This window comes from Rhododendron vialii, chromosome 13a (assembly GCF_030253575.1).
Source record: "Rhododendron vialii isolate Sample 1 chromosome 13a, ASM3025357v1".
NCBI classification, from domain to species: domain Eukaryota; kingdom Viridiplantae; phylum Streptophyta; class Magnoliopsida; order Ericales; family Ericaceae; genus Rhododendron; species Rhododendron vialii.
The window spans coordinates 14,127,825-14,144,240 of record NC_080569.1 but is presented as its reverse complement, the minus strand read 5'-3'; the positions used below and the strand labels follow the sequence as shown (position 1 = coordinate 14,144,240).

Sequence of the window (16,416 nt, the reverse complement as noted above, 5' to 3'; positions counted from 1 at the left end):
GGGTAGTCACCCTCTCTTTCTCTTGTTTCAGGTTAAGCGATTCAAGAAGATGTTACAGAAAGCTGACAACAACTCTTGTCTTGTTTACTCTGTTCCTTCCGATTCCATTGAGTTACTTCGCTCAGCATACACATCCGGTAATTTCTGTATCTTATTTGGTGTACAGACCACAAGAAGAGTAGTGATTCATGGATGCGGTGCACTAAAGAGAAATGAATGCCTAATGAATTTAATGTTCATATTTCTTCTGGATTAAGAATGGAAGAAATACATGAAGTACATAAAAATGATAGATAGGGTACTGAAGAATAAGTTATTGTATGAGTAAGCAATAGGAAGACAGTCAACGTTGATTTAGTAATAATGGTTAAAAAAGGTTTAAGTACAGGAAAATGATAGACCAGATATTGAATAAAGCCAGTTGGTTACTTATGGACCTTATAGTAGTGACTTCTAAAAGAACAAAGAGTAGTTGCAGACCAACTGCAGTTTAGTGTCTCCAGAATCCAACTGTGTGAAGAGTGAAGAACAAATCTCAACGCCTTTAGTGATAAGCATCATGCTATTGGCCGAAGGCCCATAAGTAATACAGGTAGAAAGAAGGGTAGTGGTTTCCACACTCCCTTTTTTGATAAATGCACTCCATTTTTTGTCCTTTAGTGAATCTTTTATGTGTAATTTTTTCACTAAAAGACAAGAAGTGGAGTGCATCTATCAAAAGGAGTGTGAAAATCATTTCCATGAAATTGTAAGTTATTTGCAACCAGGAGTGCTAATCGGCTCAGATTCCGTGAACTTGTTAGTTTCATTTATTTAGTTTTTGTTCTCTGTTCTTATGGTTGGCTGACTTTATGTTGAATGTGCCTTAAGTTTTGAATAAAATAACGTCAGCTATTTTTCCAATAGTTAACTTACCCTTGTTCTTGCCAACTGTCAGCTCTGGAGAAACTGAAAGAGAGCGTTGAATCAGAATCATACAAGAAGCGCAAGATTAAGTTTAAGTCTTCAAGAATGGTTAAACGAAAGGAGTTGAACAATTCAAAGGTGTGAAATCTGTTTTTCTTGAAGAAAGTTCTCCTATCACAAATTCAGTTTTGCATATGAGGTGAGTCCTAACGCTTTTGGTTACTTTTACAGCTTCACATTTAATTGATTTTATATACAATGTATCTCAAAAAAATTATCCTTGAAACTATAGATTGAGAGAATGTTATGCAGAGAAGATAATCCCTTGTAGTAGTTTGTTTTTCTAGTGCTACTTGTTGAGTTATATTGTGCAGCATGAACGCTTACTTCTGCCTGTCCAATCTCTTTGAGCATCTTCTTAATCTTAATACATGCAAACAGCAAACCCACAATTGTAACTTTTTGCATTTTCTGTAACCAATTGGCTTACCTTAGCAGCTTTCTGTTGAGGACAAATTGAGTTTTTTTCCCCTCCTCTGGTGGTTGGTTTGCAACTTCAGAGAATTTTTATCTAAGTTATTTTTTCTTGGCAGTTTGTATCTTTGGGATATTTCTGAAGGACCTAACCGTTGTTTTTGTGAGAGGAGATGCGAGTTCAATCTCCCACTACACTTAGCAATTCCAAGACTGAAAAGAAGCAATTATGTTACTGCATTACTTAAGAACCTCTGGAGAAAGTTGTATGGTTATCTGTTCAGGAACTATTATCACTCTTGTTTTGGTGTCTTGTATATCATTAGGGCTTATGTGTTGGGGCAAGAGAACACACGCAAGCGAAAATAAATAAGCAATCGAAAGAACAAGACACGCGATATACGTGGTTCCGACTTAAGCAATTTGCCTAATCGTACTCCATGGGGGTGTTGGGGGGTTTCACTATGATGAGAAGATGAACAATGATACAATGGGAGGCAACCCAACTTTGCTTTTACAGTCCAAGCAAGTTAGCACACCAAAAAACCCTAAAAAAAACGTTTCTTGAGTCCCGCTGGTCCGGACCAGCTTTACCTTTGGTCCGGACCAAAATTCCAGCAGCTTCAAAACTGAATTCTGTTTGCGGTGGTCCGGACCAGTCTGATGGTGGTCCGGACCAAGGTCACAAAAATTGATCGTCTTCACATTCTAACAATTCTCCGACTTGAAGACTGATCAACGGTGCTCCCCAAACTTCAATGGTTGTCAACAAACACCATCTATCATCAACACCCACAACACCCATCTCCACAACCTCAAGCTTGGAGACCAACACAAGCTTCAGCTTATCAACAGTCACAGCCTTTGTCAATATATCCGCTGGATTCTCTGCACCATGGATCTTGTCAAGTATCAACTGTCCACTATCAATCAAAGAACGGATAAAGTGATACCTCAATTGTATGTGCTTCGTTCTAGAATGAAAGACTGGATTCTTGGCGAGAAAGATGGCACTCTGACTATCACTGTGCAACACTCCTTTCTCAACCGTCTTCCCCAACTCATCCAGAAATCCTTGCAACCATACCATCTCCTTTCCAGCTTCCGTGACTGCCACATAGTCGGCTTCTGTAGTTGAGAGAGCAACAATTTTCTGCAACTTAGAGCCCCAACACACAGTTGTACCACCCAAAGTATGCACAAACCCGGTAGTACTCTTCTGACTATCCATGTCACCCGCCAAGTCTGCATCAACATAACCTTGCAACTTCAGGCCAGCCCTCGTGAAACACAATGAGACATCTGTAGAACCCCTCAAATACCTCATAACCCATTTCACTGCTTCCCAATGCTGCTTCCCTGGATTATTCATGTACCTACTCACTACTCCCATTGCATGCGCAATGTCAGGACGTGTGCAAACCATAGCGTACATAAGACTCCCTATCGCTGATGCATACGGAACTTTACCCATGTAGTCCAGCTCCTCGTTTGTCTTCGGTGACTGATCCTTGGTTAGTCTAAAATGACTAGCCAAAAGTGTTCCAACAGGTTTTACATGACCCATGCTAAATCTCTTGAGCACCTTTTTGATATGTTTGGCCTGTGATAACTTTAAAGTCCCCTTTGCTCTATCTCGGATTATTCTCATCCCAAGGATTTGCTTAGCTACTCCCAAATCCTTCATTGCAAACTGTTTCGACAACGCCTTCTTCATTTTGTTGATCTCCCTAATATCAGACCCTGCGATAAGTATGTCATCAACATATAGCAACAAAATCACATAAGACTTGCCAAACCCCTTGGTATAACAGCAGTGATCTTCCTCTAGCCGTTTGAATCCATTGCTGCACATGAAGCTATCAAACTTCTTGTACCATTGCCTCGGAGCTTGCTTCAACCCATACAAGCTCTTGCTCAGTTTGCAAACCATCTTCTCCTTCCCTTTAACTGCGAAGCCTTGTGGCTGATGCATGTAGATGTCCTCCTCCAAATCCCCATGGAGAAACGCAATCTTCACATCCAACTGCTCCAAATGCAAATCCTCAGCAACCACAATCCCCAATACCAACCGTATTGTCGTCAACTTCACAACTGGAGAAAAAATATCAGTGTAATCAATCCTTTCCTTCTGCTGAAAGCCTTTGACTGCTAGTTGAGCCTTGTAGTGCTTGCTACCATTGTGCTCTTCCTTCAATCTGTAAACCCACTTATTATTAAGAGCTTTCTTACCGGCTGGCAATTCTGTCAACTCCCACGTCCGGTTCGTCAACAAAGAGTTCATCTCATCTTTCATGGCCAACTCCCACTTGATTGAACTCTCATTCTGCAAAGCCTCGTCATAATACTCTGGTTCACCAGCATCAGTGAGCAATATGTAGTACAAAGACGGTGAAAAACGCTGTGGTGGTTTGCTAACCTTGGAAGACAACCTTCTGACAGTGCTAGTTGGCGTACTCTGTCTCCCTTGTGGAATAACAATTTCTTCATCTTCCTGGCTGCTGTCTGGCACAAAACCCTCAAATAGCTCATCCAAAGCGACCACATCCTTTTTCTCAACCTCTGGCACAGAATCAACCTGTTCTGTCCTATTACGATCCTTGTACATAACCTGCTCATTGAATATCACATTCCGGCTTCTTACAATCTTTTGATTTTGCGCATCCCAAAATCGATAGCTGAATTCCTCATCGCCATAGCCAATAAAAAAACATTTATTAGACTTAGCTTCCAATTTATTACGAGCATTAGAATCAATATGAACATATGAAACACAGCCAAAAACTTTAAGAAACGAAAAGTTTACCTCCTTTCCGCTCCAAACCTCCTCGGGCAATTGGAAATTCAAAGGAACTGATGGTCCTCGATTTATTAGGTAAGCCGCAGTGCTCACTGCATCAACCCAAAAAGTTTCTGGCAACCCAGTATGCAGCCTCATGCATCTTGCTCGCTCATTCAGGGTCCTGTTCATGTGCTCGGCCACACCATTCTGCTATGGTGTCCCCGGAATGGTCTTCTCCATCCTAATCCCGTTAACAGTGCAATATTCCTTGAACTTTTTGTCCTCATACTCACCTCCATTATCTGACCTTAGACATTTCAGTCTTAGGGCTGCTTCATTCTCTACCAAAGCTCTCCACTTCTTAAAAGTTTCAAAGGCGTCAGATTTATTTCTCAAAAAATAATCCCATACCTTCCTGCTTGATTCATCAACGAAACTCATGTAGTATCTTGACCTACCAAGCGATTCAACAGGAGCGGGACCCCACAAATTTGTGTGGACCCACTCCAACTTCCTTGACCTTGGAGTCCTGCTGTTTTTCAGAAAGCTAATCTTCTTCTGCTTCCCAAAAACACAACCCTCGCACAAGTCAAACTGAACTGACTTCAACCCTGGAAGTTTACCCTTGGAAAGAAGTACCTTCATGCCCTTTTCACTCATGTGACCCAATCTTTGATGCCAAAGGTTTGCATCACAACTTGCAGTAGCAACTGCAACTATATCCCTTGTGCTCTGCGTCATGTACAACGTTCTTGTCTTGACCCCACGAGCCATAACCAATGCTCCTTTTGTAATCTTCCACTGATCATTGAAGAATGAGATTGAATGACCCTCTGTATCTAGCTGTCCCACAGCAATCAAATTTCTCATCAAATTTGGAACATGTCTGACTTTCTGTAGTGACCATGAAGACCTATTCGGCAGTCTGATTCGAACATTTCCCATACCCACAATCTCCAACGCTTCACCATTAGCCAAATACACCTTCCCAAAATTACCAGCAACATAGTTCTCGATAATTTCTCGGTGTGCAGTGGTATGAAACGAAGCTCCTGAGTCCAACACCCAAGAGTCTATCGGACTGTCAACTGAAAGAAGCAAAGCATCCTGATTTTCAGTAGCAACAACATTAGCAGAATCGTTATTTTACTTTTTCGGCTCCCTACAGTTTCTCCTTTAGTGGCCCATCTTGTTACAGTTCCAACCTATGTTACGCGGACTCGCCACTTTGGGCAAAGTACCCGTGTCGACACGACACGGTGCGGGTGCGGGTGTGGGATCCGTACGGGATTCATTGGAAAACAATCGGATACGTTCCAGAGAAGAAGAAGAACAAGAAGACAAGGGAGGAGGAGAAGAAGAAGTAAGAGGCGTAGCTTACTAGCTTGTTTCGTCGTCGAAGATCATTGAAAGAGACGTGGACGAACATCATCGTCGTCGTCGGAGCAGATTGTTTCACCGTTGTCGTCGTCGAGTAGATAGTCGCCTTCGGAGGAAGAATCATCGTCGGCGGAGATCGATGTGTGAAAGCCGCCGTCGGAGGAGGAGCAGCAGATCGTCATCGAACCTCCTCTTGCTGCGTAGGGGAGAGAGAGAGAGAGAGAGAGAGAGAGAGAGAGTGTTTTGAATCTGATCTGCTTTTGGAGATTTTGACCGACATGTACTTATGTACATGATATATGTTTGTATATATAAACTACACTAAGACCCTTATTGTTTATTAACATAACAGTTAACCCCCTCAAATTATTAACGAAACAATTATATAAAAAACATAAAAATATTTACTATAATTTTAATAATTAATTTTGTGCAAAGAAAATAATATTTTTATGAGATAATTTTCATATATTTATATGAATAATATAAATATTTTTATTTATATATAACTATTCAGCGAATCCCCGCGCCCGTGTCCAAATTCGGATACATATCCCCGAATCCTCTATTTTCAGCTTTGAGGTGTCCGACCCTTGGATATGTACCTGCACCCGATTCCCGTACCCGAGTCCAAGCAACATAGGTTCCAACATTGAACCTCATGTTGAGGGGTCCTTGACCCACTCCTTCCTTTTCTTGACCTCGACCTACCTCTGTTAGAACCTCTATTCTGGCTCCTACCCCTAGTCTAGGTATTCAAAGCAGAACCCGAACTAGACGAATAGGATTCTCCTGTATCTCTCCTACGAACCTCTTCACTGAAGATTAAATCTCGAATGTCATCGTATTTGAGTTTCTCCTTGCCAACAGAGTTACTAATAGCCATTCTCATACCCTCCCAGCTATTGGGTAACGAAGCCAAAACAATCAAGGCCCGTATCTTATCATCAAACTCAATTGAAACAACAGACAATTGATTCGTAATGGTATTAAACTCATTAAGATGGTTGGCAACTGCAGTGCCTTCCGACATCTTAAGATTAAATAGCTTCTTCATGAGATGTACCTTATTGTTCGCAGAGGGTTTCTCATACATACTTGACAAGACCGCCATCATATCTGCAACTGTCTTCTCCTTCGCGACGTTGTAGGCCACCGATTTTGTCAACGTTAAACGAATAATCCCCAAGACTCTCCTGTCTAGGGTTTTCCGGTCTTCATCTTTCATCCCTTCCGGTTTCTTCCCTTCCAACAGTGCGTTCAAGCTTTTTCCATATAGATAATCCTCTATCTGCATCTTCCAATATCCAGAACCATCGAACTTTTCGATTCCATTTACTTTTCCTTCTTCTCCTGCCATCGATGCTCCCACTCAACCTGGGCGCGCTGATACCAGTTGCTAGGGCAAGAGAACACACGCAAGCGAAAAATAAATAAGCAATCGAAAGAACAAGACACGCGATATACATGGTTCCGACTTAAGCAATTTGCCTAATCGTACTCCACGGGGTGTTGGGGGGTTTCACTATGATGAGAAGATGAACAACAATACAATGGGAGGCAACCCTAACTTTGCTTTTATAGTCCAAGCAAGTTAGCACACCAAAAAACCCTAAAAAAAACGTTTCTTGGGTCCTGCTGGTCCGGACCAAAATTCCAGCAGCTTAAAACTGAATTCTGTTTGCGGTGGTCCGGACCAGTCTGACGGTGGTCCGGATCAAGGTCACAAAAATTGATCGTCTTCACATTCTAACATTATGAAGGCAGTGATTATCATCTAGTTCTGCCTCTGGCCACATAACTGCTCAGTTGCATTGAAGGAGGCGATTCAAGACCTCATTGACAAGAAAACCATCTACGTTTATCGTGGACAATTCTGCAATGTGCTACAAGTTTTTTTTCCCCCTTCCTTTAAATATCTATGCCACGAAATAACCATGCAACATTTCGTAACCTAAAGATTCTTAAATAAGGGGGAGTTGAAATTCTGTCGGACTTGGTTTGTGTTTGCTTAGTTGGATCTCCTACCCATTAACTACCTGGTACATGTGTCAGTATTTTTTAGCTTTGATGTTTACAAGTACCATGTGGGTACATCTCTGGCAATCTATGGAAATCTATAGAAGGCTTGATTAACAAATCAAACTCCTTAATGAATCGTCCCTTTGACGCTTATTTTGACATTTACCATTGACTGAAAGATGAGATTTTTTTAAATGCTTAGGAAAGCTGTTGATCGTAAACTCAAATTAGTTTGGAAAAGAAATCCATATAGCAGCTCTGAGGCTACTGCGCTGGTTGGAACCGAAGTTTGTTTTGGCTTGGTCTGGTTCCACTATTCTATGCTAAATGATACGTCCCTATATCGCAGAATATCTAGTTTACCAAATTTGGTTTGACCTACAGAAGCATTCTTTTATTTGAACAATGCACAAGGATTACGGGAAATCCACAAACATTATTCAAAATCTTCCCAAACCAAGTTTCATTTTGTGTAAGAACTCATTGTTTGTATTGTATACAAGTCATTAACAAAGCACAATTTTCAGTAAATGGTCTTCCTTTGTGAACCAAACTTTAAGGAACTGAAGTTACATTGTTCGTCCCATTTTGGTTGTCCTTCTTTCCAATTTGAGATGTCCCATAATTGTTGTCTATTTTGAAAAGTTGAGCATAAAATAGGTAAGGTTAGCAAGCAAGCAGGCACCAATTCCCAGTTCGCCCCCGCCCCCGCCCCCGCCCCCGCCACCGCCAATTAAAACTGAAATATCTTAAATCCTTTGGTGCAAATGATATGCGTCCTCCTGAAGATTACTTCCAGAAAAATGGGTTACAGCTTTTGAGAATAACCAACACCAGCCCATACCTGTCCAATCTTCAAACCCACTTTTTGAAACCAAACCCGATGGCACGGTAGAAATTTCTTTCCCAAGAGAAACGTCTGCCTCACCTGCAACCCATCCAGTCATCTTTCCCTCAAGGATTGACATGTTTGTTGATGGTTCTAAACCAGAACCTCCAATTAAATATTTTCAATCTAGTGGTCTTCCAGTCTTCTATTTCAAGCACCCAGAAACAGGTCATTGTTACTTTGATGCCTGTAACTGTGATGAATGTTCCGAAGAAAGTTTTCTAGATGACGATGATGAGTCTGACAATCCTTGTCCCATTTGTCCTCAGTCACCCCAGTCAACTCCTATACCTTGTAAATCTCCACCTTCTCCAAAGTTACCATCCAAAAATGACCCTTCAGCTCAACCCAGTGGTTGTTTCATGTTCACCTCATCCCCATCTTTCACTGATGCAGATTTTCCTCCATTGGAATATCATAACCCTCAAGAAAGAACCACTCACCGTCATAAGATTCTTGATTCAACTACCATTCACCCTGATGGTATTACTAAAGCAGTATCAGCAGCAGAAGCAGCCATAAATTGGCAATCAGCAAATTCTCTAGCACAAAATCAAATTCTCCAAAGAATTGCTAACTCTCAGCAAAATTTGGAAAATGTTGTCCATAAGAAGTTGTCAACATTAGAACTTCTTATCAGAGATTTGCAGCAGAAAATCCAACATGTTCACCAGGAACTCCTTCAGATGGCTTATGCCAACCAAGCATTTTCAGCAGCTTTTTCCCAAAAGGATGCTGAAATGAAGCATCTCAAGAACCAGCTTCAGCAGCCTCCATCCTCAACCCAGCAATTCTTCCCAGGTCCTACTGGCAGTCATGTTTCCGACCCTTTACAGCAGCCAATGGAGAAACTTTTGTCATCTCTCTAATCAGTAAGCCTATTATCATTCAACTTTTCCCTGGATACACCATAAAACACCAAGTCTATGGTTCTGATCTCCCAGGAAAAGATTTACTGTTAGGCTTTGATACCAAGTTTTCAGACACACAGTGGGTACAAACACGAAGTAGGATAGGATCACAAAAGAGAGAGAATATTATTAACTTGCACTATCATGTGACTAACTTGGTTTACAACGGAGAGAGGCCTGGCTATTTATAGGCAGCCAAGACATCTACTTACATCACTACGTGCATCAGCATACAGTATTACAACATAGTTGACAAATACTATTTAAGCCAGGAAAGTAAAAACCTATAAAGCTAAGCCTAAAAAGCCTACAGCAAAAATACAACCTGCTGAGGACTTACGGACAATAAAGTAAGATTACACTATTACACCATTGACAAGTAAACATAAATACAAACATCTGTATAGTAAACACTAATAATTTCACCCTTGCCGAAAAAGGCTGAAACTTTATTGTACGCAAAGGGACAGCTGGCTTGAACACATTGGTGTTATTCTGATTCACTCTTTCCAGAAGAGTCTTCAGTCCTGTCTGTGAGGTGATACTGATCTAAAAGATAGCGGATATTTTGGCGCCATTCTTCCGGATAAGTGTCATTGAATTTCCAATTTGCAGACTCATAATGGAGGAGAGATGAGGGGACCTCTATTAGTGCCAATCCATTAAGAGAACACATTGTTTGGGTCATGACAAGATAATTTCCACTGTTGATCCACAATCCTTGAGTCACTGGATATGTTGAAAGAAATATAGTGTGATACTCCTTTCGCCAAGTGATAGAACCATCTGGATTAGGGTGACTCCTGTTGTTACGACTTGTCCAGAAAGCAAACTGGAGATCTTCATCTGGATTGCAGGGGGTGCTTCTGAATTTTTGTTGCCAGAATGATATGCTTCCAAAGAGCAGGAGAAATTTCAGGAAGTAATCTTCAGGAGGACGGATCTGACTGAACGCTGCATGTGCCAAGTATACCAAGACGGCTGACTTATTAAAACAGACGCTTATAGTATAGACATCAACTAAATACCATAAGAGAAGATACGCTTCTTTCTTAAAATGAAAGACATTATGGTAAGAGATCTCAAACGGGGTAAGGAAAGGATAGACGGGATGAAAAGGTAGACCTTTTATGGGACACTCATCAAGACCATATTTAAATATACATAGATGTTGAAGGTTTTGACACATTTGAACACAACGAGAAAGAAGGGTTAACTCTAAAAGATAACACTGGAGGTGGACAGGAAAATTCACTGGATGGAAACAGGAAATCATGGGAAAACAACCAGGGACAGAAATCTATCTCAGAGATCAAATTTGATCCGGATAACCCAAAACCCACAGAGTTAAGGACAGAAGAGAACTCTAAAGAAATCCTGAGGATTAACGGAGAACTCTTACCTTTGGTTAAAGAGGTTAAGGATACCTTAGCCGCTACCACTGGAGTCCTTGAAAAGGTTAAAATCTGGCTTAGATGAGCAATAGCGATAATTCCTACAGGAGCCAAGATATGGCTACCATGGATGCTAATGCAAAACTCTATGCACTTAAGGCAAAAGAACTACTGTCCGATTATCACGGAACAGGAGATCAAAACTTTGCCATAAGTATAGCAGATGATACCTTGGTCAAATCAAGCGCAAAAGAAAGTACATTAAGAACTGAAAGATTGATACGATCTAATCAGTTTTTGATAACATATACCTTCTGCGAAGTGGATAAAAACAGAGAAATTCTCAAGGAAATCCTTGATGAGATAAGCACTCTGAAACAAGAGTTTGTCAATTTCAAACAAGTTGACGTAACTCAAACCACTACTACAATCAACAAAGCATTAACTGCTATGGAGCAATCTGGAAACCAGATAACTACCGCAGTAAAAGTATTGAATGATAGTAATATCTCCATCAATACTCTTGTTGATATTGTAGATGATTTGAAAAATAAAACCACCAATCCCCGATTTGATACTGGACCTATGGTCAAGCAAATCGAAGACGGTATGAAACATCTCGATCTATCCCATGTGGAGAAAGATCTTGATGAAGTAAAGAAAGCCGTAGGTTCCATAGGAACCTCAGGTGGTAACAAGCCTCTATTGCCAGAATTTGGTGCTACCCTGAGGAAGCCCAAGGCATATGCTTGGATGGATGTTCCTTACCAAAGAAAATGAGTCTATTGCGAAAATTCCAAAGACTTTTGGTAAGAGAAAAGCCCAAGCCTGGATACCAGGTTTATGGCAAGCTCACCTACCAAGAGGTAGATGATGCTAGCAACTTCAAAGCGTGTCAGATCCCTGAGGCGGCGCTATATGAAGTAAATCGGGCAAAGAAAGATAAAGCCATTCGGATGTTTAAAATAAACATCAAGGACTACACTTCAAATGATTATATTCGGATACCGGTAATCATAGAAGATGAAATCCGAAAGGATTGTCCTAGCTATGGCTATATCAATGTATCAGCAATACAGCTGACAGTCAAATGGCTGGGTAATGCAGGAGTTAACATCCCTCTGCAAATATACCTCATTGATGAACGTATGTCAGATCCAAAACAAGGAGTGATAGGTCTCTACACTACCAATTTGTTTTCTGGAGCTACATACACCGAGATATTCCTGGACAATACGTTGTCGATAATGGATGCTAATCTCGAAGATGCACTAGCATTGCATATAAAACCCACTGTAAAGTTATTGGAAGGATCCAAGGCTTTAGCAGTTGAAGTTAGAACCTATATGTCTTGGAACCAAATGGGCAAGCCATATAGAAAACGTTCTGACTCAGGGATAGATCAATATGGTTTATCTCGGGGCAAATCAGTCATAATCAAAGGATCGAATATTGGTCCTGAAGCTATTCCCCAACCTATACCGGTTGATGAGCTTACTTATGACTTAGATTTTGTATTCAAAAGAAGGGCACCTTCCCTCACAGTAGAAACATCTACTGAAGTTGAATACAGCATTGATACCAAAGATGGTCTCAATGTAAGATTAAAGAAGCCTACTAGATCCAGAGGATCAGTATCTTCGAGAAATCACTCCACGATGGATTTTTCCAATCTAATATGACTAATTACCAGAAGGGTTGCTCATCGCCAAAGGGTTACTCGAGAAGTTTTTATTCAGTAACTGTCTCACGTGAGTGATAGTTTCCTGAATTCCGGCTTTTGTAGGGTGATATTCACCACTTTTCAGCGCGTTTACTTCTGATGCTAGCCATTGAGGAATAAATTCCGTAGGCTTTTTATTAAGACGAACAATATTGTTATCGCGAAGGATAATTGTATCGTCATACACAATTTAATGCGATATGAGATTATCATAGGTAACTCATTTTGGTCTTCCAATGGCCCATTAATTGTGTATGACGATACAATTATCCTTCGCGATAACAATATTGTTCGTCTTAATAAAAAGCCTACGGAATTTATTCCTCAATGGCTAGCATCAGAAGTAAACGCGCTGAAAAGTGGTGAATATCACCCTACAAAAGCCGGAATTCAGGAAACTATCACTCACGTGAGACAGTTACTGAATAAAAACTTCTCGAGTAACCCTTTGGCGATGAGCAACCCTTCTCACCCAAAGTGTAAAATTACTCTCATGCCAAAGGATACCTTGGCAATACGCAATCTTAAAATTCCAATAAGGATAAAACCTTATCCCGCATCACCGGATGGAATACGAGATATGCAAGAACATATCAAAGAGGCCATGGACCTTTCTTTAATAAGAAAGAGTACATCTGAATGGTCATCTCCCGCTTTCATTATGGTTAACCATAGTGAAGAAAAGCGAGGCAAATCAAGAATGGTCATTGATTATACTAAGTTAAACTTATGTATAATTAAAGACAGCTATAGAATCCCTAACAAGGATGAGCTATTCTTGAAGCTTAGAAATACTAAGTATTTCTCCAAGATGGATTGTAAGTCCGGATTCTTCCAAGTAAAAATGGAAGAAGACTGCATTCATTACACTGCCTTCAGTACTCCCATAGGGACCTACGAATGGTTAGTAATGCCAATGGGATTGGCAAATGCCCCAAGCATCTTTCAAAGAAAAATGGACGATGCACTTCAAAACCATATGGATTACTGTATGATATATATTGACGATATTCTTGTTTTTAGCAGAAATGCAGAAGAACACAAGAAGCACCTAATCGCAGTTGCAGAGACATTGCGAAATGAAGGTATCATCATCAGTGAGAAAAAGGCAGAATTCTTCAAAACCAAAATCGAGTTTCTAGGAATAGAAATCGAAGACGGAGAAATAATCCTGCAGCCACACATTCTCACCAAAGTCAGAGACTTTCCAGAACAGATCAGTGACAAGAAGGAACTACAACAATTCCTTGGCATAATCAACTATGCTTCGTCAACTTATCTGCCTTTTATAGCTGAGCTACGGAAACCGTTGCAAAACAAGCTTAAGAAAGGAACACCTTGGTCGTGGAATATCCAAGACACTGAATGCGTCAGACGCATCAAACAAGAGTGCACAAAAATGCCTACTCTCACTCTGCCCAAGAATGGTGACAAGATACTTGTAACCACAGATGCAAGTGATATTGGCTGGGCTGGAGCTCTCCAATTCTACCAACTTTTGGAAGATGGAAACTACAGCAAAACCCTTAAAATTGCCAGATACGCAAATGGTACCTGGAACGACACTGAGCGAAGATGGAACACCTTCGACAAGGAGCTCAGAGCCATCAAAAATGTTTTGAAAAAATTCAGAATATTTTTATGGAATCCATTTATCCTACAAACTGACTCAAAACCAGTTATCGGATTTTTGGAAAAGAAAGAGATTCAAAAAGATCGATCTGACAAACAGATTCGAGATAAGATCTCTATCATGTCATACGAAGATCGTATGACCATTCAACATATCTCTGGTGCAAGAAATTTCATCGCAGATGTGTTAACTCGACAATTAGCTGCATCAAACACGAACACAGCACATTGTAGTGAAGAAGATATTTCTAACTCTGCTCATTGTTCAGTTTCAGCTATTGACTCGGAAATGGAAGGTCCCAACCACGAAAAGGAGATCCTCCAGATGAAACTTCAGCTAGCCCAGCTCGAAGCTGAAAAAATGAAGTTAATGACTCAAGAGGCTAATAAGCCCATAATAAGTCAAGAGGCTAATAAGCCCAAACTTCCCCCTCACAGCTATAAACAAGCTGTGGAAGCAACTGCCAAACTTGTGCCATTAGGCCCGAAGAAAGCAGCCCAACAAGCAGCCTCTCGAAAGGCCCAACCCTCTCAAAAGGGTATATTCATCCATGAGCCCACTGCTATGGAAATCCAAATGCCCGAGCCCACTGGCAAAGGCAAAAGCCCATTGCAGCCCAAAATGAAATTTGACCCAAAAAGCCCAGATATTAGAAAGGCCAAATTTCAGGCTCGTTTATCCAAGAGACCCTTCAACATCTTGGATCACATGAATAGCGAGCACAACCATAGGTTGGCCGTATCAAATCCTCTCTCTCTGGAACCTCAGATTGATGACTCAGGCCCATCCATACAAGCCGGGTTAAAAATCAAAAAATGGAAAAGGTCCAGCAGAAGATCTATCACCAAAGAACAAAATGAGATAATTACTCTCGTGTTCACTCAAACTGGTGATTCTGCTATATGCAGAACTATTGAGGATGAGTTCTTTCGCCTCAATAAAATGACCCAATCAAATGGCATTAACATTCGTGTCAAAAATGCCAGCTCTTTTGAAAAAATTATTTTTAAAGAGGAAATTGATTTGGAAAATTGGGATAAAGAAGCCCCAATAATTTGGGAAAAATTTGGACACCAAATCATCCCAAAATTTTTTGGTCTATATGAAAGATGGAATTTATTCCACAGAAATATAGCCACCAACAATTGGAGCTATTTCCTCGAAACATGTTTTCAAAAAACTAACAAACTTGCTTTCGAAGAAAATGCTATGATCTTTCAAGAAAAGATATACATTACTAAAGAAATCGAGTCTCATATGTTTCTCGAAATTCTTGACTATGGTTTTCTTGGGGGAATCAAAATCCCATTCGAAGGAAAAATCCAAAAAATGATCGAACACTGTTCCAGTAGTGTGAAGGAGTTCATCAACTTTGTGATTAATACCCTAGAACAAAGAGAGATAACACTCTCTGGCTATGGTATACAGGTTATTTCAGCAGCACCACTCTACGTTTTCAACAGATGGCGTACGATACAGGATTTTTACAACAATCCTCCTGCTGTTCATCCAAGTCTCCATTTATTCAAAGAAAGTAATGAATGGATCGACACGATCGAAGATAACTACAAATCCTCTCCAAGTATGGGAATTAATTCTCAAGAAAGAGGAATAGGAATTCAAAAAATTAATGATGAATTGGGCAACCAAAGTCAGCATTATGTTTGGAAAGACGACGAAAGATTCGTTTTCTTTGCACACCAAGAATGGCCAAGAATCAAAATCCACTATCTTTGCTTAGAGGACAAGATTTTTGCAAAGCAGATGTTGCGGACCCCATCTCCACCGAAAGATGCTACTTTTGACTCGGATACTGAGCAAGAAGACATCAACAGTGAAGAAATGGCCGACAATCCAGACTGTGAGCCATGTGAAGAGATTCCCACCACTAACATAATGTAGTGGAGTCACTATTCACCTTTTGACCCATAGGGTCATGCTTTATGCTTTCGGTGTGGCGTGCTTTCCTTTTGAGCTGTAACACTAAGTGGGGGTTCCCACCATGTGAGCCTTAGCTCAGGGCATCTAGGTCCTCTCCTATTTAAGGAGAGCAGGTTTTCTCTTACAGATAATCCGATTTTAGAGCTTTCTCTCTCTCTCTAAAAAAAAAAAAAAAAAAAAAAAAAAAATCAAAGTGTTCTTGTAAGGTATGTGTGAGTAGTCCTCTAGGGGCTCCGATGGGGGCTCTGAAGGCAAGAGCATAGTAGCTCATATCTATGTAAGTCGTTTGTTTTGAATAAATTTCAGGTTTAATAACTACTTTTGTTCTTGTACTACTTGTGTTATGTCTATGAGTTTAAAG

At 40.5% G+C, this 16,416-nt stretch overlaps 1 protein-coding gene across 7 annotated transcripts in view; it reads left to right on the top strand.

The window, feature by feature from the left end:
• The window catches only part of LOC131313174 (DEAD-box ATP-dependent RNA helicase 1-like), a 46,878-nt gene that overhangs the window by 7,160 nt on the left and 23,302 nt on the right, over positions 1–16,416 (top strand). For 4 of the 7 annotated variants that reach the window (XR_009196099.1, XR_009196100.1, XR_009196103.1 and 1 more), the window contains exons 8-9: positions 32–137; positions 938–1,105. Coding sequence is in view for 1 of the 7 variants with exons in the window: in XM_058341327.1 (XP_058197310.1) it covers positions 32–137; positions 938–1,050 (219 nt within the window). In the remaining 6 variants the exon portion in view is untranslated. Of the gene's footprint in view, positions 1–31; positions 138–937; positions 1,439–1,553; positions 1,647–7,323; positions 7,531–16,416 lie in introns of those variants that run through there. The other 3 variants (XR_009196102.1, XR_009196101.1, XM_058341327.1) reach the window with 3 other exon arrangements.